The sequence below is a fragment of the Schistocerca nitens genome, chromosome 9 (assembly GCF_023898315.1).
Source record: "Schistocerca nitens isolate TAMUIC-IGC-003100 chromosome 9, iqSchNite1.1, whole genome shotgun sequence".
Lineage (NCBI taxonomy): Eukaryota > Metazoa > Arthropoda > Insecta > Orthoptera > Acrididae > Schistocerca > Schistocerca nitens.
In genome coordinates this window covers 35,783,668-35,807,513 of record NC_064622.1, presented here as the reverse complement: position 1 = coordinate 35,807,513, position 23,846 = coordinate 35,783,668, and the positions used below count along the sequence as shown (strand labels likewise).

Genomic DNA, 23,846 nt, shown 5'->3' with positions numbered 1-23,846 from the left:
CGGCAGCTCGTCAGACGACAAAGCAGCCCTATTTAGGATCGCTCTGCTTTCCCTAATCTAGGGAGGGGCCTAGAAAAGGTGGCCTAAACATAGCCCGTCTCAACCCAGCACAAGTGGCAAACTGCGGTCACTTGTTCACTAACATATGCGGTCAAAAAAATAATAAAATAAACAGTTACGTTAAATATCTAATGAGTGGAGTCTGGAACGTCCGTACTTTACAGGGTAACGACCATAATCAGTGCCCAGCGAGAAAGACAGGACTTATCGCAAGGGAATTGGCATCGACATTACCGCCATAAGTGCAACACATCTTAGTGACTCTGGACAGTTATGTGAACCGCTCGGAGGTTATACCTACTACTGGAGTGGAAAATCATCCACTGAAAGGGCGGAAAGTGGGGTAGGCTTTGCCATACGCAATAAATTGGCATGTTCACTAACAGAACTCCCAAAAGGTATCAGTGACAGAATAATAACACTCAGACTTCACCTGGCATCCAAGAAATATCTTCACTTGATCAATGTATACGCACCTACATTGCCATCTCCGGATGAAGAGAAGAACAAGTTCTACCAAGACCTCCGACATGTCCTTATGGATATTCCTTCCGCAGATAAACTTCTGTTACCTGGTGATTTTAATGCTCGTGTTTGGAATGATTTCAGTGCTTGGAATGGAGTCCTCGGTCGCCATGGGATTGGAAGATGCAACTCGAATGGTTTGGATCTTCTAACTCTATGTGCCGAGTTTGAACTCTGTCTGACAAATACATATTTTCGTCTGCCTGAAAAATATAAAACGACATGGATGCATCCGCGATCTAAACACTGGCACCTTCTGGATTAGGTGATAGTACGGAAAAAAGATCTTGGTGACGTACTGGTCACACGTGCAATGAGAGGCGCTCAGGGATGGACAGACCATCGACTCGTGAGGTCCAAATTAAAGATAACTTTGAAGGCACCACGCCGAGCTTCACACAAAATACCAACAAAATTGTCCTGCAAAATCTTGGCCAATGATCAGACAATGAGAGCAAAACTGGATGAAAAATTTGGTGTCGATGGCCTTTTGATATGGTTCAAATGGTTCAAATGGCTCTGAGCACTATGGGACTTAACATCAATGGTCATCAGTCCCATAGAACTTAACGGTTCAATCCCGCGTCCGGCCATCCTGATTTAGGTTTTCCGTGATTTCCCTAAATCACTCCAGGCAAATGCCGGGATGGTTCCTCTGAAAGGGCACGGCCGACGTCCTTCCCCATCCTTCCCTAATCCGATGAGACCGATGACCACGCTGTCTGGTCTCCTTCCCCAAAACCAACCAACCCACCCCTAGAACTTAGAACTACTTAAACCTAACTAACCGAAGGACATCACACAACACCCAGCCATCACGAGGCAGAGAAAATCCCTCACCCCGCCGGGAATCGAACCCGGGAACCCGGGCGTGGGAAGCGAGAACGCTACCGCACGACCACGAGATGCGGGCACCTTTTGATATCTGAATCTGCCCCTGTAGATGAACAGTGGAGTGCATACGCTAGCAGACTGCGTGGCTGTGCTTCAGAAGTCTTGGGAAAGCCTCAGAAGAAGCACCAGGACTGGTTTGACGACTCAGATCCAGAGATCAGAAAGCTAATTAATGATTTCAGAGGCACCGCCCGCATCTCGTGGTCGTGCGGTAGCGTTCTCGCTTCCCACGCCCGGGTTCCCGGGTTCGATTCCCGGCGGGGTCAGGGATTTTCTCTGCCTCGTGATGGCTGGGTGTTGTGTGCTGTCCTTAGGTTAGTTAGGTTTAAGTAGTTCTAAGTTCTAGGGGACTGATGACCATAGATGTTAAGTCCCATAGTGCTCAGAGCCATTTGAACCATTTGAATGATTTCAGAACCTCTCTTCGCACCCCTGATGATAACAAGCGTAGAGCAGCGCATTACAATCTGAAAGTGAAGGTACGTGCTCTCAAAGACAGTTGGTGGGCAAATAAAGCAAATGAAATACAGTTATATGCCGACACACACCAAACGGGCAGATTCTTTGAGTCCCTGAAAACTATCTTTGGTCCAAGAGTTGGGAAGATAGCACCAGTCTATAACAAAGATAATAGTTGTCGGCTGACGCAACAGAGTGACATCCTGTCTCGGTGGGCGGAACATTTTAATGACGTTCTTAATCCCGACCATCAGACAACCGATATTCCATACATAGAAGCACTTGAAGACCTGCCAGTTGAGGAACAACTTGCGGATGCCCCTTCCTACGATGAATTCATTTCAGCACTGGCTAAGCTGAAAAATGACAAAACAGCAGGATTAGATAACTTGCCATCAGAACTACACTCCTGGAAATGGAAAAAAGAACACATTGACACCGGTGTGTCAGACCCACCATACTTGCTCCGGACACTGCGAGAGGGCTGTACAAGCAATGATCACACGCACGGCACAGCGGACACACCAGGAACCGCGGTGTTGGCCGTCGAATGGCGCTAGCTGCGCAGCATTTGTGCACCGCCGCCGTCAGTGTCAGCCAGTTTGCCGTGGCATACGGAGCTCCATCGCAGTCTTTAACACTGGTAGCATGCCGCGACAGCGTGGACGTGAACCGTATGTGCAGTTGACGGACTTTGAGCGAGGGCGTATAGTGGGCATGCGGGAGGCCGGGTGGACGTACCGCCGAATTGCTCAACACGTGGGGCGTGAGGTCTCCACAGTACATCGATGTTGTCGCCAGTGGTCGGCGGAAGGTGCACGTGCCCGTCGACCTGGGACCGGACCGCAGCGACGCACGGATGCACGCCAAGACCGTAGGATCCTACGCAGTGCCGTAGGGGACCGCACCGCCACTTCCCAGCAAATTATGGACACTGTTGCTCCTGTGGTATCGGCGAGGACCATTCGCAACCGTCTCCATGAAGCTGGGCTACGGTCCCGCACACCGTTACGCCGTCTTCCGCTCACGCCCCAACATCGTGCAGCCCGCCTCCAGTGGTGTCGCGACAGGCGTGAATGGAGGGACGAATGGAGACGTGTCGTCTTCAGCGATGAGAGTCGCTTCTGCCTTGGTGCCAATGATGGTCGTATGCGTGTTTGGCGCCGTGCAGGTGAGCGCCACAATCAGGACTGCATACGACCGAGGAACACAGGGCCAACACCCGGCATCATGGTGTGGGAAGCGATCTCCTACACTGGCCGTACACCACTGGTGATCGTCGAGGGGACACTGAATAGTGCACGGTACATCCAAACCGTCATCGAACCCATCGTTCTACCATTCCTAGACCGGCAAGGGAACTTGCTGTTCCAACAGGACAATGCACGTCCGCATGTATCCCGTGCCACCCAACGTGCTCTAGAAGGTGTAAGTCAACTACCCTGGCCAGCAAGATCTCCGGATCTGTTCCCCATTGAGCATGTTTGGGACTGGATGAAGCGTCGTCTCACGCGGTCTGCACGTCCAGCACGAACGCTGGTCCAACTGAGGCGCCAGGTGGAAATGGCATGGCAAGCCGTTCCACAGGACTACATCCAGCATCTCTACGATCGTCTCCATGGGAGAATAGCAGCCTGCATTGCTGCGAAAGGTGGATATACACTGTACTAGTGCCGACATTGTGCATGCTCTGTTGCCTGTGTCTATGTGCCTGTAGTTCTGTCAGTGTGATCATGTGATGTATCTGGCCCCAGGAATGTGTCAATAAAGTTTCCCCTTCCTGGGACAATGAATTCACGGTGTTCTTATTTCAATTTCCAGGAGTGTATATAAATATGGGGGGCCAAACATCAAGAAACCATTGTTTGCTCTGATCTTAAGGATTTTGGAGTATGAAATGATTCCACAAGACTGGAAAGATGCTTGTATTTCCAAGATCCATAAAGGCAAGGGTGACATATCAGACTGCATCTCCCACAGGGGCATTTCTCTTCTCTCAGCAGCGGGAAAAGTCCTTGCCCACATAATTAACACCCGGTTAACACACTTTGCAGAAAAACTGCTACCAGAGACCCAGTGTGGTTTTAGCCCAAACAGAGACACAGTGGATGCCATATTTGTTGTCAAACAAATGCGAGAGAAAAGTTTAGAGCAACATCGGCCTTTGTTTATGTGCTTTGTAGACCTGGAGAAAGCTTCTGATCGTGTCCCACGGAAGCTCTCTGGACCATACTAAAGAAAACTGGGTGCCCTGACAAAATTGTCAGTTTGATTCGGCAGTTTCATGAAAACATGATGGCAAAAATCCGCCATGAGGACAAGCTCTCAGAGCAGTTTCCCGTGACATGTGGTGTAAAACAAGGCTGTGTTCTGGCTCCCACACTCTCCTCACTTTACTTCGCAGTTGTTATGAGAGACGCGACCAAAGCCTGTAGTAATCAAATTAGTCTCGACACAAGGACAGACAAAAGTGTCTTCAACATCTCTCGCCTCAGAACAAAAAGTCGCGTAACCAAACTATCCATCTTAGAGATTCTCTACGCGGATGATGTATGCATGAGGGCTAATTCTTGCGAAACTCTTCAGACTTACATAAATCTGCTAAATGCCTCCTGCAGAAGATTTGGCTTAGCCATTAGCATCACTAAGACGCAAGTTCTCAAATAGCCACTTAGAGGTCATAATGCAGATGACTCCAGTATTGAGATAAATAACAAACCGTTGCAAAATGTGTCAAATTTCAAATACCTGGGAAGCCAAATTAGAATTGACAACAGCCTGACAACGGAAATCGCAGCGCGTATAGCCAGCGCAGCCTCAGCCTTCGGTAAGCTTAATGACCGAGTATGGAAATCAAATGATCTGAAACTACAAACAAAAATTGCAGTCTACAAAGCAGTAGTATTATCCACCTTACTGTATGCCTCGGAAACCTGGTGCTGTTACAAATCTGACATTAAGAAGCTAGATAAATTTCATCTTCGATGTCTGAGATCAATTCTGCGCATCAAATGGGAAGACCGTGTCCCAAACACGGAGATTGTGCGCCGCGTGAAACTGGCTGGTATTGAAGCTTTAATAATGAAACATCAACTGAGATGGAGTGGTCACATAGTACGCACGGATGACAGTAGGCTACCTAAAGCGGTGTTCTACTCGCAGCTCTCGTGCGGGAAGAGGAGGAAAGGTGGTCAACACCTGCGATATAAAGACACCATTAAACGCCACCTTGCAGCCTGTGGCATTCCAAACAACCGTTGGGAGGAGCTAGCATTGCGCCGATCGGAGTGGCGATCAACTGTACATAAGAGCATCGAACAATTCGAGCAAAAGCGTCTAATGAACCTGGATGCTAAAAGAGAGCTCCGAAAATCTCAGCTCAAGCCTGTCTACACGTATACTTACAACTCTGCTGGTCAACTTCACTGTGCTTCATGCAACAGGATATTCAAAGCGAAATTCGGATTCGCGAGCCACATCCGAGCCTACCACAACAAGGACGGAGAAGACTGACGGAGTCGCTGTCGCCGGACACGGCGAGGAGGACATCATGTCCTCGGGAAACTTACGGCTGAAGTTTCCTCTTACTTTATGCTGTTCGCAGTACCAGCACAACAAGACCGTTTCGGCTGCTGTTTCAATGCCAGATTAGTCAGTCATCTAGACTACTGAGCAGTGTGCTTCCCCTCTTCAGCAACCACACGTTTTTCTGGCGTGGCGTGTGCTTGTACCTACGGTACGACTATTTATATCACTGAGGCACGCAATCCAGCCCACCGACGGCAAGGTCCATGGTTCATGGTTAGTTACTGAAACTAATTTGCTATCGATAAAAATCATCGTTCGTATTGTGAGATTATAGTGAACAATTTGTATCGACTCATTTACTTACAAAACAGACAAGGATTACTGAAACTAATTTGCTATCAATAAAAATACGGAAATAGAACACAAGTGTCTTGCGATCGTGATTTTGCTCACATTGAGAAACGTTACAGGATAACTGCGTGTGAAATTCTGAAAGATCTCGTTAGCGTCATCATTGAACATACGTGGACAATACCATGCACAGTAAGTATTACGTAAGGAAGAAGATTTTTAAGACTCTTCTGTCACCTGCTGAAAAAAAAATTAATTTCACCATGTGCATATTTCAAAAGCACAGTGGATCGGATTACTGCTGAATGGCTTGGGATACTGCAAGTTCGATCAACTTTCAATGCAACTGAGTTGAAAGAACATTACAGCTTGAAAATGAACATGGAGCCTTCTGATTTCAACAGGTGCAGCTGGAAACACTACACTGTGAGCCTAGATTGTCTGAAAAAAAAAAAAAAAAGGATTCGGCTAAAAAGATTCCATATGTGAAAGAGGAGAACAAGCAGTTTTACGAGAACCTTGTGAAATGAGTGTAAGTGTGCGTGACGGCATTTCTATCGTTATTTATGTTAAAGTCACTGCATACACAACGTTTAATTTTTTATTAAATTTTGTTCTTAAACCTGCTAATGTAAAATAAAACCACATAAATGATGTGAAAAGTGCATACTTTTTGTGTTTGTATCGCGATCCCCAACTTTTATACTGCTTTTGTTTAACTACTGTACACATTTTGTTGCTTATCTCTAAATCACATTTTTGGCGCTTGACTCGGTATTTACTTACGTGCCGCACATATTGCGACGCAGCGTGGCAGGCTAAGACAGCGCGGACTGGAAAATGGAGGTGCCGTTACAGGAATGCTGAAAAAGAACCTGAAGCAAAAGTTAAGAAGTAGTTTCCAGGGGCAGATCAATCTTCACTTTGGTTCCGGTGGACTAGTCCATCAGCGGACCCAGTCCAAGAAACAAAAAATCAACCTTACGTTTTACTGGCTGGACAGTAGGAAAGTCACAGTTCTTACTAAATTAGAGTTTGGAGTTAGTGTGTCCATGTCGGGAAATCGTAGAGAATGATATGATAACTGAGTAAAAACTGTAATGTTTGACGTCAGCGTCACCAGGAATGGGGAGCAGTGGGTGACACGCCATTGTCAGGAGAAATGTGGCTCGGAGGTTGGGGTAAAAAGACGTGTGCCGAGTCGTCCCATCGGTATTGTGCAATAAACGTTTCTGTTGCTCATACTGTGCCATTGACATCGTCGTAGTATAACCGTGCAGGTAGTGAAACTGTGCTGGTGACAAACTGCTGAGGCACAGACGCACGTAGTAAATGAGTGAAGCTTCTGTCGTGTGCTGTACATCACTCCCTTTGTAAGTATGGGACGGCGTACTGGCAGCTGTTAACGACTCAAACGTTGTGATGTTATCGCCGCTGATAATCTTTCGATCCAAGTTCATACACTACTGGCCACTAAAATTGCTACACCACGAATATGACGTGCTACAGACGCGAAATTTAACCGACAGGAAGATGATGCTGTGATATGCAAATGATTAGCTTTTCAGAGCATTCACACAAGGTTGGCGCAGGTGGAGACACCTACAACGTGCTGACACGAGAAAAAATGGTTCAAATGGCTCTGAGCACTATGGGACTTAACTTCTGAGGTCATAAGTCCCCTAGAACTTAGAACTACTTAAACCTAACTAACCTAAGAACATCACACACATCCATGCCCGAGACAGGATTCGAACCTGCGACCGTAGCGGTCACGCGGTTCCAGACTGAAGCGGCTAGAACCTCACGGCCACAGCGGCCGGCGACATGAGAAAAGTTTCCAGCCGATTTCTCATACACAAACAGCTGTTGACGGCGTTGCCTGGTGAAACGTTGTTGTGATGCCTCGTGTAAGGAGGAGAAATGCGTACCATCACATTTCCGACTTTGATAAAGGTCAGATTGTAGCCTATCGCGATTGCGGTTTATCATATCGCGACATTGCTGCTCGTGTTGGTCGAGATCCAATTACTGTTAACGGAATATGGAATCGGTGGGTTCAGGAGGGTAATACGGAACGCCGTGGTGGATCCCAATGGCCTCGTATCACTAGCAGTCGAGATGACAGGCATCTTATCCGCATGGCTGTAACGGATCGTGTAGCCACGTCTCGATCCCTGAGTCAACAGATGGGGACGTTTGCAAGACAACAACCATCTGCACGAACAGAACGACGACGTTTGCAGCAGCATGGACTATCAGCTCGGAGACCATGGCTGCGGTTACCCTTGACGCTGCATGACAGACCTGGGTGCACGAATGGCAAAACGTCATCTTTTCGGATGAATCCAGGTTCTGTTTACAGCATCGTGATGGTTGCATCCGTGTTTGGCGACATCGTGGTGAACGCACTTTGGTAGCGTGTATTCGTCATCGTCATACTGGCGTATCACTCGGCCTGATGGTATGGGTTGCCATTAGTTGATTACACGTCTCGGTCACCTCTTGTTCGCATCGACGGCACTTTGAACTGTGGACGTTACATTTCAGATGTGTTACGACCCGTGGCTCTACCCATCATTCGGTCTCTGCGAAACCCTACATTTCAGCAGGATAATGCACGACCGCATGTAGCAGGTCCTGTACGGGCCTTTCTGGATACAGCAAATGTTCGACTGCTGCCCTGGCCAGCACATTCTCCAGATCTGTCACCAACTGAGAACGTCTGATCGATGGTGATCGAGAAACTGGCTCGTCACAATACGCCAGTCACTACTCTTGATGAATTATGGTATCGTGTTGAAGCTGCATGGGCAGCTGTACCTGTACACGCCATCCAAGCTCTGTTTGACTCAATTCCCAGGCGTATCAAGGCCGTTATTACGGCCAGAGTTGGTTGTTCTGGGTACTGATTTCTCAGGAACTATGCACCCAAATTGCGTGAAAATGTAATCAAATGGTTGAAATGGCTCTGAGCCCTATGCGACTTAACATCTGAGGTCATCAGTCGCCTAGAACTTAGAACTGCCCGAGGCAGGATGTGAACCTGGACCGTAGCGGTCGCTCGGCTCCAGACTGTAGCGCCTAGAACCGCTTGGCCACTCCGGCCGGCTAAAATGTAATCACATGTCACTTCTAGTATAATGTATTTGTCGAATGAATACCCGTTTATCTTTTGCATTTCTTCTTGTTGTAGCAATTTTAATGACCAGTAGTGTAATTTAATGGAATCTGTCGGCTTGGGGAATTTCTATTTAATTATTTCCGAGTTCCCAAATCTCTTGACGAGTGTAGAAAGATCCGCGTGGCAAGATACATTAATTGCCTGTCCAGAAGATAGAGTAGGTGTGTGGTGGCATTTATAAAACGTGAAGTGTTAGCCTACGAGACTGAAGTTTGTGAGTGCAGTTTCGTGTATGGGATTGTGGCAACAGCAATGGCACACTCACATTTGAGCAATCTCTGAAAATTTAGATAAGCGCCATCTTTGAGTTTGCTTCGATGTAATTGCTAGTGTACAGCCACTCAATTTGAGAACATTGTGCCTCCATGATGTAGATAACTTTTATCAGAATTAGTTTATCTTTTCGTGTTGGTGTAGTAAAATTCCCGCCCGCATCTCGTGGTCGTGCGGTAGCGTTCTCGCTTCCCACGCCCGGGTTCCCGAGTTCGATTCCCGGCGGGGTCAGGGATTTTCTCTGCCTCGTGATGGCTGGGTGTTGTGTGCTGTCCTTAGGTTAGTTAGGTTTAAGTAGTTCTAAGTTCTAGGGGACTTAATGACCACAGCAGTTGAGTCCCATAGTGCTCAGAGCCATTTGCACCATTTTTTAAAGTAAAATTCCCCAAGTGTGGTTGTGTTGTAAACTTAATAGGCAGAATTCACGGGCTGGAGTGCAGCATACTGATAGGGGCACATGGAGGTAGCGTAACGTGAATTTGACACGTCGAGAAATTGTGGCTGGCCATCATGGATGCAGTGATGACAGACAGATCAGTATCACTAGAGGGGCACACAACCCCGTAACATGCGGCTTACTGTAACAGTATGTTACGTCCAGCAGTGAGTTGTCCATTAGGGTTTGAGGTTCTAAGTTCTCTCAGAGTCGGCCGATCAAACATTTATGATGTTTGCTATCAACACAATTGTCAGACTCAGTTTAAGAGTTAGCATAACTATGAGAGAAACATACAAATATTTAAATTTGCTCCTACCAGAAGTGTAACGTAGGTCGCTGGATGAGTGAAGCGTTTCCAGCACGTGGAAAAAAGAGAGGGTCATTGCTGTATTGCAGAAGAATGATCGTACAGGCGCAAAAAACTGTCGGTTGATATCACCGGCATCGGTCTGTTGTACAATTATGGAAGATGTTTTAAGATCTCGTATTATGACATTTCTCGAGACCGTAAATCTCCTATATAGCAATCAACATGAGTTCAGAAAACGACGGTCTTCTGAAACCGATCTCTCTTTTTTTCATCCACAAGACTCAGAGAGCAGTAAAATACCGACATACAGATTGATTCCATATTCCTTGACTTACGGAAGGCATTGGAAACAGTTCCCGCACTGCCGCCTAATGAACACAATACAAGCGTTTGTGACGTTAGACCATCCCGGTGATTGGGCTGAAGTGTTCATAACAGTCAGAGCATAGCATGTAATTCTTAATGGAGGTAAAATTTCAGATATAAAATAACTTTGGGGGTGTACAATGGGAGTGTTACAGAGGAACTACTTTTCACTACATACGAGTAAAAACATTTGATGAGAGTGAGGCCGTTTGGGGATGATGCTGATTTATACAGAGAAGTCGCGATGCCAGAAAATTGTAACGAAATGCAAGAAGACCTACAGAGGAATGCAGTTTGGTGCAGATCGCCCTCAATTAAAAAACGTAACGCATTCAACGTGACTGAGCAGAAACTTTGATTTTTGCCTGAGTACACGATTGCAGAACAATCATTTGAAGTTGTCACACCCATTAAATATTTGAGAGTATGTGTAGGGACTTCAACTGCAGCAACATAAAACAAATTTCATGCAAGGAATATGTAAGACTGTTATTCATTCGAACAATCCTCAGAACGCTTCGCACCATACCAGATACCAATGATGACTGGTGCAAAATTTAACCGATGTGCTACAACGAGGTGGCACATAGCCTTGTGGCCTACAGGCGTAGTAACCATAACTAAATTGAAAATAATGGAAAAATCAAGGCTGGAATGTAACAATATTATGAAAAGTATACATTGCTATTCACCACATAGCGGAGATTCTATGTCGCAGACAGACACGACAAGAAACTGTCAGAAATTGAGTTTTTGGCCAACGAGGCCTTCTTCAAAAACAGACCACACACACACACACACACACACACACACACACACACACACACACACATAGTCAAGTCTCCGGTCACAAACCAGACCGCAAGCAGCAGTGCATGGTGGGAGATGCATCCAGTTGGTGGGGGTAAGGAGGCGGCTAGGGTGAGGAGGGGAAGGGATAGTAGATTACGAGTAAGAGATGGTGAAATGCTACTTGTGGAAACATACAAGGACGAGGTGGAGGGAGGGTAGGGCAGCTAGGTGCAATCAGGATGTTAGGTGGAGGCTCCAGAGGGAGGGGAAGTGGAAAAGGAGAGAAGTAAAAAGACTGAAGGTGCAATGGTGGAATGGAGGGCTGAGTAGTGTTTGAATGGGCATAGGGAAGAGGCTGATGAGTAAGGACAAAGACTAATGAAGGTTGAGGCCAGGAGGGTAACACGGACAAACGATATATTGCAAGGAGAGTTCCCACATGTGTAATTCAGAAAAGCTGGTTTGGTGGTAAGGATCCAGATGACACAGGCTGTGAAGCAGTCATTGAAATGAAGAACGTCAAGTTTGGTGGCGTGCTCAGCAACGAGGTGGTGTAGCTGTTTCTTGGCCACAGTTTGTCAGTGGCCATACTTGTGGACAGACTGCTTATTGGTTGTAATACTGACATAGAATGCAGCACAGTGGTTGCAGCTTACCTTGTAGTCCACATGACTGGTTTCACAGGTAGCTTTGCCATTGATGGGATAGGAAATGCTTGAGACCAGATTGGAGTAGGTGGTGGTGAGAGGATGCATCTGACAGGTCTTGCATCTAGGTCTATTACAGGGATATGAGACATGAGGCAAGGCGTTGGGAGTGGTGGTTGTCTAGGGATGGACGAGGATATTATGTAGGTTTGTTGGGTGGTGGAATACCACAGTGGGAGTGGTGGGAAGGATAGTGGGCAGGAAATTGCTCATTTCGGGGTACAATGGTAGGTAGCCAAACCCTGGTGTAGAATATGATTCAGTTCCTCCATTCCTGGGTGGTAATGAGTCATGAAGGGAAAGCTCGCCTGGGGCCACATGGTGAGACTTTGGGAGGTGGTCAGAGGCCAATCAGATTAGGCATGAGAGATCTGTTTTTGTGCAAGGTTGGGAGGGCAATTACAGTATTTAAAGGCCTCAGTGAGACCTTTGGTGTATTATGTAGCGGACCACTCATCACTGCATATGTGATGGCCATGGGTAGCTAGACTGTGTGGAAGGGACATCTTGGTGTGTAATTGTTTGCAGCTGTAAGGTCGTTGATTAATTGAGAGGGTTTATGGGACCAAATGGTGAGGTCATCAGTGCCGCAAATCCGAAGTCACTCACAGAAGAAAGAGCATCCGCTAAAAGTGTATGGATCCAGTCAAGAGAGTCAAACTATAAAACAACGAAATTAGGGCACACACAGCTAAAGGCACAAAAGGTTACGCCAAGTATAAAAACTGGAAAAAAGAGCGGTATTTCCACCAGGGAGTGGTCGTGGGGTCCCAGACTCAGAGAACACGAAAAGAGTCCTCAACCATTACTCCCTGTCCCTGCTCCAGGAGTAAAGCAAAAATTTAAACTGGAAACAAAAACCACTTTCATGGAGGAAACTGAGGATCAATTCAACCAACTGTGAATTGCATGCTAATATTAAAATTAAGGAATCTGGAAGACTATACTTTGCATGAAGGGCCAAAAGTAAGGTACATTCCACCAATAGGTAGCATACCGTCAGTCTGGTGCCGCAACCACATTATGTGGGCGTTTCGTTATGCAGGAAGAAACAATGGATAAGCCTGGTATGACCAATGTGTAGACAGCATAAAACAGTGGACTCCTTCCGAGAAGAGAAGAAGGAAGAGCGCCAAAGTGCAGTAATCTACTGGACTGTGCAGAGTTTATTATTGAGAATAGTAGCGTACCAGATGTCATTCCACTTTTGGGCATACCAGTAAATATTTGACATAGATCCTCATATCCGCAGCCGAAGGCATGTGAGAGAATGGAGGGTAAGCATCGGCTTCTCTAGCCAAACAGTGAGCCAGTCCGTTCCCTAGGATACCCTTGTGACTTGGGACCCAGGGAAAGACAGTGGAACAGGCGGCATGCCCAAGGTAGGAGAGACGGCCATGGATAGCAGAGACCAAAGGATGACGAGAGTAGCATGGGTAGCTGGTAATGGCCAGCAGCTCTCCTGTGAACACATACATGATCCCAGCAATAAATGGTATTCTAAGCCAGCAGGAGACGTGAAAGTGTATACCACAGTATCTATTGTCTTAGAACCGTGAAGTGTAGAATATGGTAGCAGGCTGGAACTCTGCAAGGATGGAACATACAAGATGCCAGAAGACTATAGGGGCAACAGAGACCTTAGGACACAGGAAGAGGTCAGTCCTGTGGTCTAGGCACCAACCAACAGGGGATGTGAAAGGAAAGACATGGGGCGCATTCCAGTTAGTGAAGATATAAGTCCCAACAGATGGCAGTGAGACACATTACAACTGTCAATCCCACCCATGGGTAGTGATCAGGAGGGAGATGTCCCTCACTTGCAAAGAGATGGTCAGGGACTCTGTGAATGGCAATTGCATAAGGAACCAGAAGTGGGCTCCATCGTATTTTTAGAGGGGAATCCCCACTTCTGTGAGGAGACTGTCAATGGGACTTGTCCAAAGGCACCAAAGTCAGATGCATCCCACAGTGGTGAACAGGATCAAGTATTCTCAGAGTGGAAGGAGCCGCTGAGCCACAAACCAGACATGCTTAATGTTGTCTGGACAAGTCAAGAACATAGTAAAGATGGAAAAGAGTAGTAAGGTCTGCACCCCAAGATGTATGGGGCAGGAGGAAGAGAGCTTTAAGCTTTCACATGCATGTAGTCTTCAGGTGGCGAAAATGGAGCAGCCAAGTCAACTTGTTATCAAAAATAAGGCCCAAGAATTGGGACTGTGCTACCCATATAGGAGCTGGTAGCCTAAATACAGTTCTGTATCAGGGTGTACTATGGGTTGGCGACAAATATGCATAACCCGCGTTTTGGAGAGAGAAAAGTGGAAGCCATGGGAGACAGCCCACGAAGAGGCTCATTGGATGGCACCTTGGAGCCAGCATTCAGCGGACACTACCGAGTGGGAGCTTCACCGGATGCAAAAATCGTCGACACGCAATGACAGGATAACCAGAGGCCCAAAAGTGGTTACAAGCCCATTGACAGCTGTGAGGAAGAGTGTGACAATACAGAACCATGTGAGATATCATTCTTCTGAATCCGAGGGGTGCTGATTGAAGTGCCAACTCGAACCTGGAAGAGTCATTGGGATACAACCCCATGAATAAAAATCGGACAGGAGCTGTGAAAGCCTCAGTTATGAAGGCTAACTAAAATGTGATGGCACTTGTGTAGGTCAAAGAAGGTTGCGGCAGGTTGTTGGTAGATAGTAAAACCCTGTCGGATTGCAGTTTCCAATTTGAGTAAATGGTCAGTTGGAGATCGTCGTTTCCAGAAGCGATACTGATATGCAGAAAAAAAAAAGACACCGTGATTTGAGTACCCAAAATAATCGTAAGCTAAACATCCTTTCAAGAAGTTTACAAAGTACTTTCATCAGGCTAATCAGGTGATAGCTGTAGAGAGACGTTGGGTTCTTCCCAGGCTTAAGGATGGGGATAACTATACTGTCTCGCCATTGTGAGGGGAAGACACCCGTGAGCCAAATGTGGTGGAAGACCTGGAGCAGATATTGCCTCTGTGTAAGTTTCAAGTGTTGTATCATCTGGTTGTGGATGGAATCCGATCCTCAGGTCATGTCAGGTGAACAGGTAAGGTCCTGCAAAAATTCTCATTCAGTGAAGGATTCATTATAGGGTTCAGCTTGGTGAAGGTTGAAACAGAGGGGGTCTGTTCAACTCGATGTTTCTGCCAGAGAAAGATGGCATGATGGGAAGAGGACGCCGATGCTGTCGCAAATTGTGTTGCAGGGTGTTCAGCAAGGATCAATGGATCAGTATACAGAACACCTTTGAGGATAATTCCTGGACAGTTGATTGTCGCTGGTGGCCCAGAAGGCTATGGAGCTTCGACCAAAGGTGTGATGAAGAGGCATACGTTCCCAGAGAGGAAACATAGCGCCTCCTGCATTCCTTTTCACTTTTTTGATAGGGTAATGAGCCTTAGCATGGAGACACTTAAAAGCAAGGAGGTTGGCCTGTGAAGGGTGTCGGTCAAATCAGTGCGGCACCTGTTGGCGGTCCTGCACATCGACTGCTACGTCCTTGGTCCACCACAGTACAGTTTGATGACGAGGGGGACCTGTGTATGGGGGCACAACAGTGCCAGCAGCATGAAGAATAGTGGCAGAGATGCCCTGCACGACTAGATCAATGCAATTGGAGAGAGAAGTGTCGAAGTACACAGGAAATGTACATAAAGGCCAATTGACCCTGCAGAATGTCCAACATGGGGGCCTGTCTGCCTGGTGGTGGCAGCTTAATGATTGAATCACCGGAAATCGGTCACTGTCACGAAGATCATGGGGTGTCCAATGTAGGGAAGCCACAAGAGCAGCAGAGGAGATTGTGAGATCGACAACAGTATGGTGCATGAGAGGCATTGAAGTGGATAGGGGAACAGTCATTGAGGAGATGTAAATCAAATTATGAAATAAGCCAGTCAAGTAGAAGAGCCCTACCTGACAAAGTGGCAGTCCTCCACAGGGTTGGTGTGCATTGAAGTCCCCAAGGAGGGAATATGGGGCCAGAAGTTGCTATATTAAGGTAGACAGTTCAACACTACGAAGTGATCTACCTGGTGGGAGGTAGGCATTGCAAACGGTGTTTGCCAGAGTCGTCTGCACTCTAACCACTATCGTTTCCAAGGCATGAACCAAAGTTGCTCCAGACGCTATCCCAGGGCTGGCACAGTTCAGACCGAACACCTGATAACCACGAAATGTTGGAGAGTAGTCATCACAAAAGCGCGTTTCTTGAAGAGCAAGGCAGAACGAAGAGTAGGAGGAAACAAGGCGCTATATTTCCGACATGTGACGATTACATCCGCTGCAATTCCGCTGGATCATATGGTGAGAGTCCAGGTGAAACTTGAAGAAGCTGATGGGAGGTCATGTCACTCGGTCGGTGGTCACCACCAACAGGGATGGGGTGACATCCATAAAAAAACTGGGTCTGGTTCAAGATAAGGAGGTGGGGGCGACGCGCCCCCTCCCCTCCTCCGCCAGGAAGTTGCGAAAGGCTCGTCCTTTGACTTGCACTGCTTCTTCTTCTGCCTCAAAGGGAGGGAGGAGGTGTTATCAGTACAGGAGTAGGTGGCAGTGATGTTGGGATTGGACAGAGAATGAGTGACTTTGGGGCCTTCAGAGAGTGGGTCTCTTGTCTGACCTAAGGATGCAAGCTTCCTGTCCTGAGAATGCCTGGGAGGGTCGTTCTGAGAGGGAGCCCTGTCTCGAGCAGGAGCCTTAGAAGAGAATGTCTTATCTGGCCGAGGAGGAGGAGGAGGAGGAGGAGGAGGAGGAGGAGGAGTTCCTGATTGGAAGGGATGGGAGCCACTGAGAGTGAGGGAAGGGAAGGTGGCCAGGATAGGGGTAAGGGGGAGGTGATAAGACGGGAAGATGTAACTGAGGCAAAGGTGGAGGAGAGACTTACAGGGTGAAGTCGGTCAAAGTTCTTCCAGTCCTCAGAGTAGCTGATATGGTCAAGGATCTTTATTTGCTGAATTCTGTTTTCCTTCATGTACACAGGACACTCCACTGAGCAGGGAGAATGGAGACCAGAGCAATTAACATCGTTAGGCAGTGGGGTGCAAGAGCTTACCACATGAAGAGGGCCGCCACATTCATTACATATGGAAGAGGCATCACATCACAAGGACATATGGCTGAACTAGAGCCAATGGAAGCAATGCGCGGGAGGTGGAACATATGTTTACGTGTTCCATCTGTACACAATTACTTTGACATTCTCGGGCAGGATATCCCCCTGAAATGCCAGGATGAAAGCGCCAGTGTCTACATGATGGCCCTTAGGGCCTTTCTGGACACACCAGACGAAATGGACGCCACTTTGTTCTAGATTGGCCCTAAGTTCGTCATCAGACTGGAGGAGAAGGTCTGTATGGAAAAATACACCTTTGTCATACTGAGTGACTTGTGAGAAGCGGTTGTCATGGTGATGTCTCTTAACCAGTCACAGGTACAGAGGAAGATCACTGACAGGCAGAACTTATCTTTATAAGTACAGAGCCAGATCTCATCTTGCTTAACAACTCAACTTCACCGAACTTTCCCTCAATATATTCCACAAAGAAAAGGGGTTAGGTGGCGACAAAAGTCTCCCTGTCGGTCCCCCCTAAGCCAGAGGGCCTGGCCCTTCTCCCAGAGGGATGCTAAGGCAGGAAAGGCCAGGAAGGCAGAAACAGGAACTGAGACCGAACTATGTCGCGGAAGCGACGCATCTGCATGTGTCAGACGTCAGCCCTGGTAGCACCCACTCTGAACAGGGGCTCGCCCTGTGGGCGCCACACAGCCACAGCAATTGTTACCTGATAGGATGGTCATTGCTGGGAGTTCTGATGCACCAAAAAGATGGGCAGCTACTCCCAGGCTTGCACAAGACATTCACAGCACAGGTACAATCAGTGTGATCCCTGTAGCTGAGCTGGTGACCTAACAAGGAGGTGAAAGAGCTATGGTAGGGAGGGAGGGAAAGGGAGGAATGGGAAGAGGGAGAGGAGGAGAAGAGGGAGAAGAACCAACGCCAAAGATGGTAGGGAAGGAGTTCTTCCCCATCTGGTTCACACACAAATTTCAAATTTAGAGATGGAATTCAAACTCCTGAGGGTGACCAAAAAAAGAAAAGTCCAAAAGGTGGAGGAAAATCAACCAACCAAACCACAAGATGAAGCAAAGTCATGAGGATAAGTGGGCTGACATAAGGAACAACACCAGGAGAGGGAAAGGAAGGGGCAAAGGGAAAGGAGGAGGACTGGGAAGGAGAAGGAAGGGGATGGTAAAGGAGCTGAGAAAAAAATAGGCGGCAATAGCTTAGAGACCCATCCATGCCACACACATACCCACAAAGGATCTGCCGGCCCCTGGGGGGCTGTCGAAGTGGAGGTATTTCTGGTGGTTTGTATGGTTCATATGGACAGAGGTACTGATGTATGCATCTTCGAAGTGAGGTCAATAGTACCTCTCCACAGGTTCTGTTACTTTATTTCTAATGCCCATTGCCTTACTACTATTGAACACTATCTTTCCCAATGCCTGACTGACTGCAAATCTACAGCCTCCTTCTTAATAGCCATGACCCACTATATTCTCAACCACAATTCCTACTCCTTTGAAGACATGACCTACAAACGAATCTGGCGTAAGGCTATGGGTACTCACATGGCACCGTCGTATGCCAACTCATTCATGGGCCATCTAGAGGAATGCTTCCTAAGCATCCATTATCCCATACCTCGAGGATGAAGACTCCCTATCCACAATCCTCCAGAACATGAACATCATCTCTCCCATTCAGTTCACCTGGTCCTACTTAACCCAACAAGCTGCCTTCCTTAATGTTGACCTGCACTTCAAAGATGGCTACATCAGTACCTCTGTCCATATAAATCCTACCAACCCCTAGCAGTACTTCCACTTTGAGTCCTGCCACCCATACCACACCAAGAAATCCCTTCCATACAGGCTAGCCACAAATGGCCATCGTAACTGAAGTGATGAGCAGTCCCTCTCGAAATACACCAAAGGTCTCACTGGACCTTTGCGGACAGTAATTACCCTCCCAACCTTGTACAAAAATAGATCTCCCATGCCTTATCTCTCTGGACACCCACCAAGTCTCACCGTCTGGCCACAGTAGAGCATTTCCCTAATGACTCAGTACCACCCAAGACTGGAACAACTGAATTACTTTTTCGACCAGGGCTTTGAGTACCTCTTGTCATGGCCTGAAATTAAGATTGTCCTACCCTCTACACTTCCCAACCCTCCCACAGTGATATTCCACTACCCAACGAACCTACATGACAGCCTTGTCCATCCCTACACAATCCCCACTCCAAACGTCTAGCCTCATGGCTCATATTCTTGTAATAGACCTAGATACAAACTTGTCCCATACATCTTCCCACTACCACCTCCTCCAGGCAGGGCACAAGCATCACCTGTCCTGTCAAAGGCGGAGCTGCCTGTGAAACCAGTCACGTGATCTACAAGCTAAGCTGCAACCACTGCACTGCTTTCTAATATGGTATTGCAACCAAAAAGCTGTCTATCTGCATGAGTGGCCACTGACAAACTGTGGCCAAGAAACAGCTGTACCACCTTGTTGCTGACCACGCCACCCAAAACGACATTCTTGATTTCGATGACTGCTTCACAGCCTGTGCCATCTGGATTCCTACCACCAACACCAGCTTTTCTGAATTACACACATGGGAACTCTTACTGCCATATACCCTATGTCCCCATAGCCGTCATGGCCTCAACCCTCAGTAGTCATTGTCCTCACCCAACAGCCTCTTTCCTGTTCCTACTCCAGCACTACACAGCCCTCTATTCCGTCAATGCACCCTCAGTCTTTTTACTTCTCTCCTCTTTCACTTCCCCTCCCTACCCCCAACCTCTGTCTAACCCCGTGACTGCACTTAACTACCGTAAGCTCCCTCCTCCGTCCCTGTACGCTCCCAAAAGCGGCACTTCACCATCCCCTACCCCTACCCTGCTATCCCTCCCCCTCCCCACTCCAGCCGACTCCTTACACCCCCCAACCGGTTTCCTCTCCCATCATGTTGCTGCTCGCAGTCTGGCTTCATCGGCAAGAGCCTCTGATCATGTGTATATTAGTTGTGTTTGCATGAGTGTTTGTGTATGTGTGTTGTCTATTTTAGAAGACGACCTTGTTGGCTGAATTTCACTTTCTGACAATCTTGTTGTTGTGTCTATCTGCGACTCAGGATCTGCACTATATAGAGAGTAGCAACTATCCTTTTCATAATATTCCTAAATTGAACATATTAGTTTCGCGTATATAAATTGAACTACATAAATACACTACTGGCCACTAAAATTGCTACAACACGAAGATGACGTGTTACAGACGCGAATTTTGACCGACAGGAAGAAGATGGTGGGATATGCAAACGATAAGGTTTTCAGAGCATTCAAACAAGGTTGACATCGGTGGCGACACCTACAACGTGCTGACATGAGGAACGTTTGCAACTGATTTCTCATACACAAACTGCAGTTGACCGGCGTTGTCTGGTGAAACGTTGTTGTGATGCCTCATGTAAGGAGGATAAATGCGTACCATCACGTTTTCGACTTTGATAAAGGTCGGATTGTACCCTATCGCGATTGCGGTTTATCGTATCGCGACATTGCTGCTCGCGTTGGTCGAGATCCAATGACCGTTAGTAGAATATGGAATCGATGGGTTCAGAAGGGTAATACGGAACGCCGTGCTGGATCCCAACGGCCTCGTATCACTACCAGTCGATATAACAGGCATCTTATCCGCATGGCTGTAACGGATCCCTGAGTCAACAGATGGGGACGTTTGCAAGACAACAACCATCTTCACGAACAGTTTGACGACGTTTGCAGCAGCATGGACTAGCAGCTCGGAGACCATTGCTGCGGTTACCCTAGACGCTGCATCACAGACAGGAGCGCCTGCGATGGCGTAATCAACGACGAACTTGGGTGCACAAACGCAAAACGTCATTTTTTCGGACGAATCCAGGTTGTGTTTACAGCAGCATGATCGTTGCAATCGTGTTTGGCGACATCGCGGTGAACGCACATTGGAAACGTGTTTTCGTCATCGCCATACTGGCGTATCACCCGGCGTGATGGTATGGGGTGCCATTGGTTACACGTCTCGATCACCTCTTGTTCGCATTGACAGCACTTTGAACAGTGGACGTTAAATTTAAGATGTGTTACGACCCGTGGCTCTACCCTTCATTCGATCCCTGCGAAACACTACATTTCAGCAGGATAATACGCGACCGCATGTTGCAGATCCTGTACGGGCCTTTCTGGATACAGAAAACGTTCGACTGCTGCCCTGGCCAGCACATTCTCCAGATCTCTCACCAATTGAAAATGTCTGGTCAATGGTGGCCGAGCAACTAGCTCGTCACAATACGCTAGCCACTACTCTTGATGAACTGTGGTGTCGTTTTGAAGCTGCATGGGCAGGTGTACCTGTACACGCCATACAAGCTCTGTTTGACTCAATGCCAAGGCGTATCAAGGCCGTTATTACGGCCAGAGGTGATTGTTCTGCGTACTGATTTCTCAAGATCTATGCACCCATATTGGATGAAATTGTAATCACATGTCAGTTCTAGTATAATATATTTGTCGAATAAATACCCGTTTATCATCTGCATTTCTTCTTGGTGTAGCAATTGTAATGGCCAGTAGTGTATATTCAGTTTTTATAATTAATCGTTTAACATTGTCAGAACAGTAGAAAACGAAAAAAAAAGTGGTAGCACAAGAATCGAAGCCAGGATGACGAATTATCTGCCCCTGCCCTTGACCACTAAGTAAGCGAGCTAGAACATGGAGTGCTACTCATAAATCCTTCATACCCTACACCACGATGAAGCAAATTCCAGCAGGAGGATAGGAACACTAATGTGAAACCACACTATTTTGCAGGATATCAGTGGCGCGGCAAATTCAACAACAGAGAGAGAGAGATGATTGTACTTCCTAACAGGAAAGCAAAGATTTAATGCAAGCCAATAAAATGCTACACCGCGTGTGGGAACACTGAGCCCTTACAGCAACTGCTTCTCAAGACTCTCTCGTACTTTGCACTTGCACAATACGTTACACACACTTTCAAAGAAAACTACTGACTTGGTGCTGTAAGCAGTATACCACTCCTAGTGCCGGATGGGATGATGTCGCTTCAGAGCATGCACAGTCGGAAACAGACAGCTGTGTTCCTGCACTAAGTTGACGGTAGTGCAACTCAGCACTCGACACTGGTTTCTAGTTATCGCAGAAAGAGTGTTTTCGTCCATTTTATTTGTATTCCAGCAGTCATTCCAAGGAAAATGGCGTAGTGTCAGTACAGTTACCAACTCGCATTCGAAGAGAAATGACGTAGTTTTAGTATGATTTCCGGCTTTCCTTCGAGGAGACATGGCATAATTTTAGAGCGATAGTTACAGTGTGCTGTAGCAGATTAGGACATGATAACCGTCCGCGATTGTCAGATATGATTGATACAGGACGCAAATTAATATATCCGCCGTCCGCGGATAGGAAAATCTCAGAGTGTGGGTTATAGCGTTTTTATTTAAACTAAAGTCTTTCTTCAAAATTTACAAAACAATTTTCGTGAGGTAGGACTGATCCACCAAGACTACCAATAACTAAATCAGAGATTCTTCCAAACATAAACTGTCTGTAGTAACCATACAACTTCACCAAACCAAGCCCCGCACGTCTCGTGAAGAGCGGCGTGGAGTCCACGTTGCCGTCACCTGAGTCCGAGGACGAGTAGAGGCCCTGCGGGGATGGCTCGGGTACGCTGGTTGCGGTGGACGATGACGCGGCGGCTACGATGACACCAGTGGGCTCGCTCGGCGTGAACAGCCTCTCCAGGCTCCTGCGCCAGCCTAAATACTGCTCGGCGCATGGATATGGCTGGCTTTATTTGCAGTCACGTGTCGAGCGGAAGGAAAGAGGTCCGTGGCTGTAGCGACCTCTTGCGGCGCCGTGGACGCCTCCTGGTGGTCTCTGGGAAGCGACTATGTTTCCGGGACGACCGGCCAGGCTGACCCCTACTCGGTTCGGGGCCCGCTCTACCGGTCTGCTTCGCGGGAAGCGAGAGTTGCAGGCGCTTAGTCTGGACACAGTACAAATAATATCCAAAGAAGAGCAGCACATTTCGTTAGTAGTCAATGCTGTAAATGCAAAAGCTTCATGATGATGCCAGCCAACTCCAGAGGCTTTCTACATCATGGTGTTGTTCACTATTAAAATTCAGGGAGTGTACATCCTTAGAACAGTTACCCAGTATATTACTACCTCCTATGCGTATCTAAAACGAAAAGTTTATGAAGGCGAAATTAGACCGATTCGAGATTACGCAGTTGTTCAACAGAAGTCGTTCTTTCCACGGACCATTAGTAACTTGAACAGGAACGGGATGAAGGGACAGCTGTACACAAAATACCCTGCGCCACACACCATGAGGTGGTTTGCGGAGTTCAGCGTGGATGAAAGCCAACGTATGAAACGTTACTTTGGGTACCGACAAGTGCAGTTGTGTGCAGTAACGATCGCTCTACGACAAGTTATTATTTTTGTTACAGCTCAGTTTCGTGAAGACAAGTGTGTCCCTGGAACTATGCTTAAGAAGTCCTGTAACACGTGTAAGTGCAGCAAAAGTGGCAGACCAATCCAGTGCACCAATTTCCAGTGTCATCCGCTACTGGGCGTAGGTAAGTGTATTTGTTCACACACTGCTGTTTTTCACTTGGAAATTTGTTCACTTGCCATGAATTCCTTGATATCAGCTGTATTTGGTACGTGTCTTTTACCCAATGCTGATATATGACCATTTGTGCTGGAGTGGGGCTCGAACCGGGATTTCCTACTTATTGCAAACAGTCGCCTCAACTACTTTGTCTAT

General features: G+C 47.3%; 1 protein-coding gene across 1 annotated transcript in view; it reads left to right on the top strand.

Moving 5' to 3' along the window:
- LOC126203546 (laminin subunit alpha-5-like) overlaps positions 1-23,846 on the top strand; it is a 233,683-nt gene that overhangs the window by 101,256 nt on the left and 108,581 nt on the right. Inside the window, exon 4 of the mRNA XM_049937869.1 lies at positions 23,527-23,655. Coding sequence (XP_049793826.1) covers positions 23,527-23,655 — 129 coding nt within the window. The remainder of the gene's footprint in view (positions 1-23,526; positions 23,656-23,846) is intronic.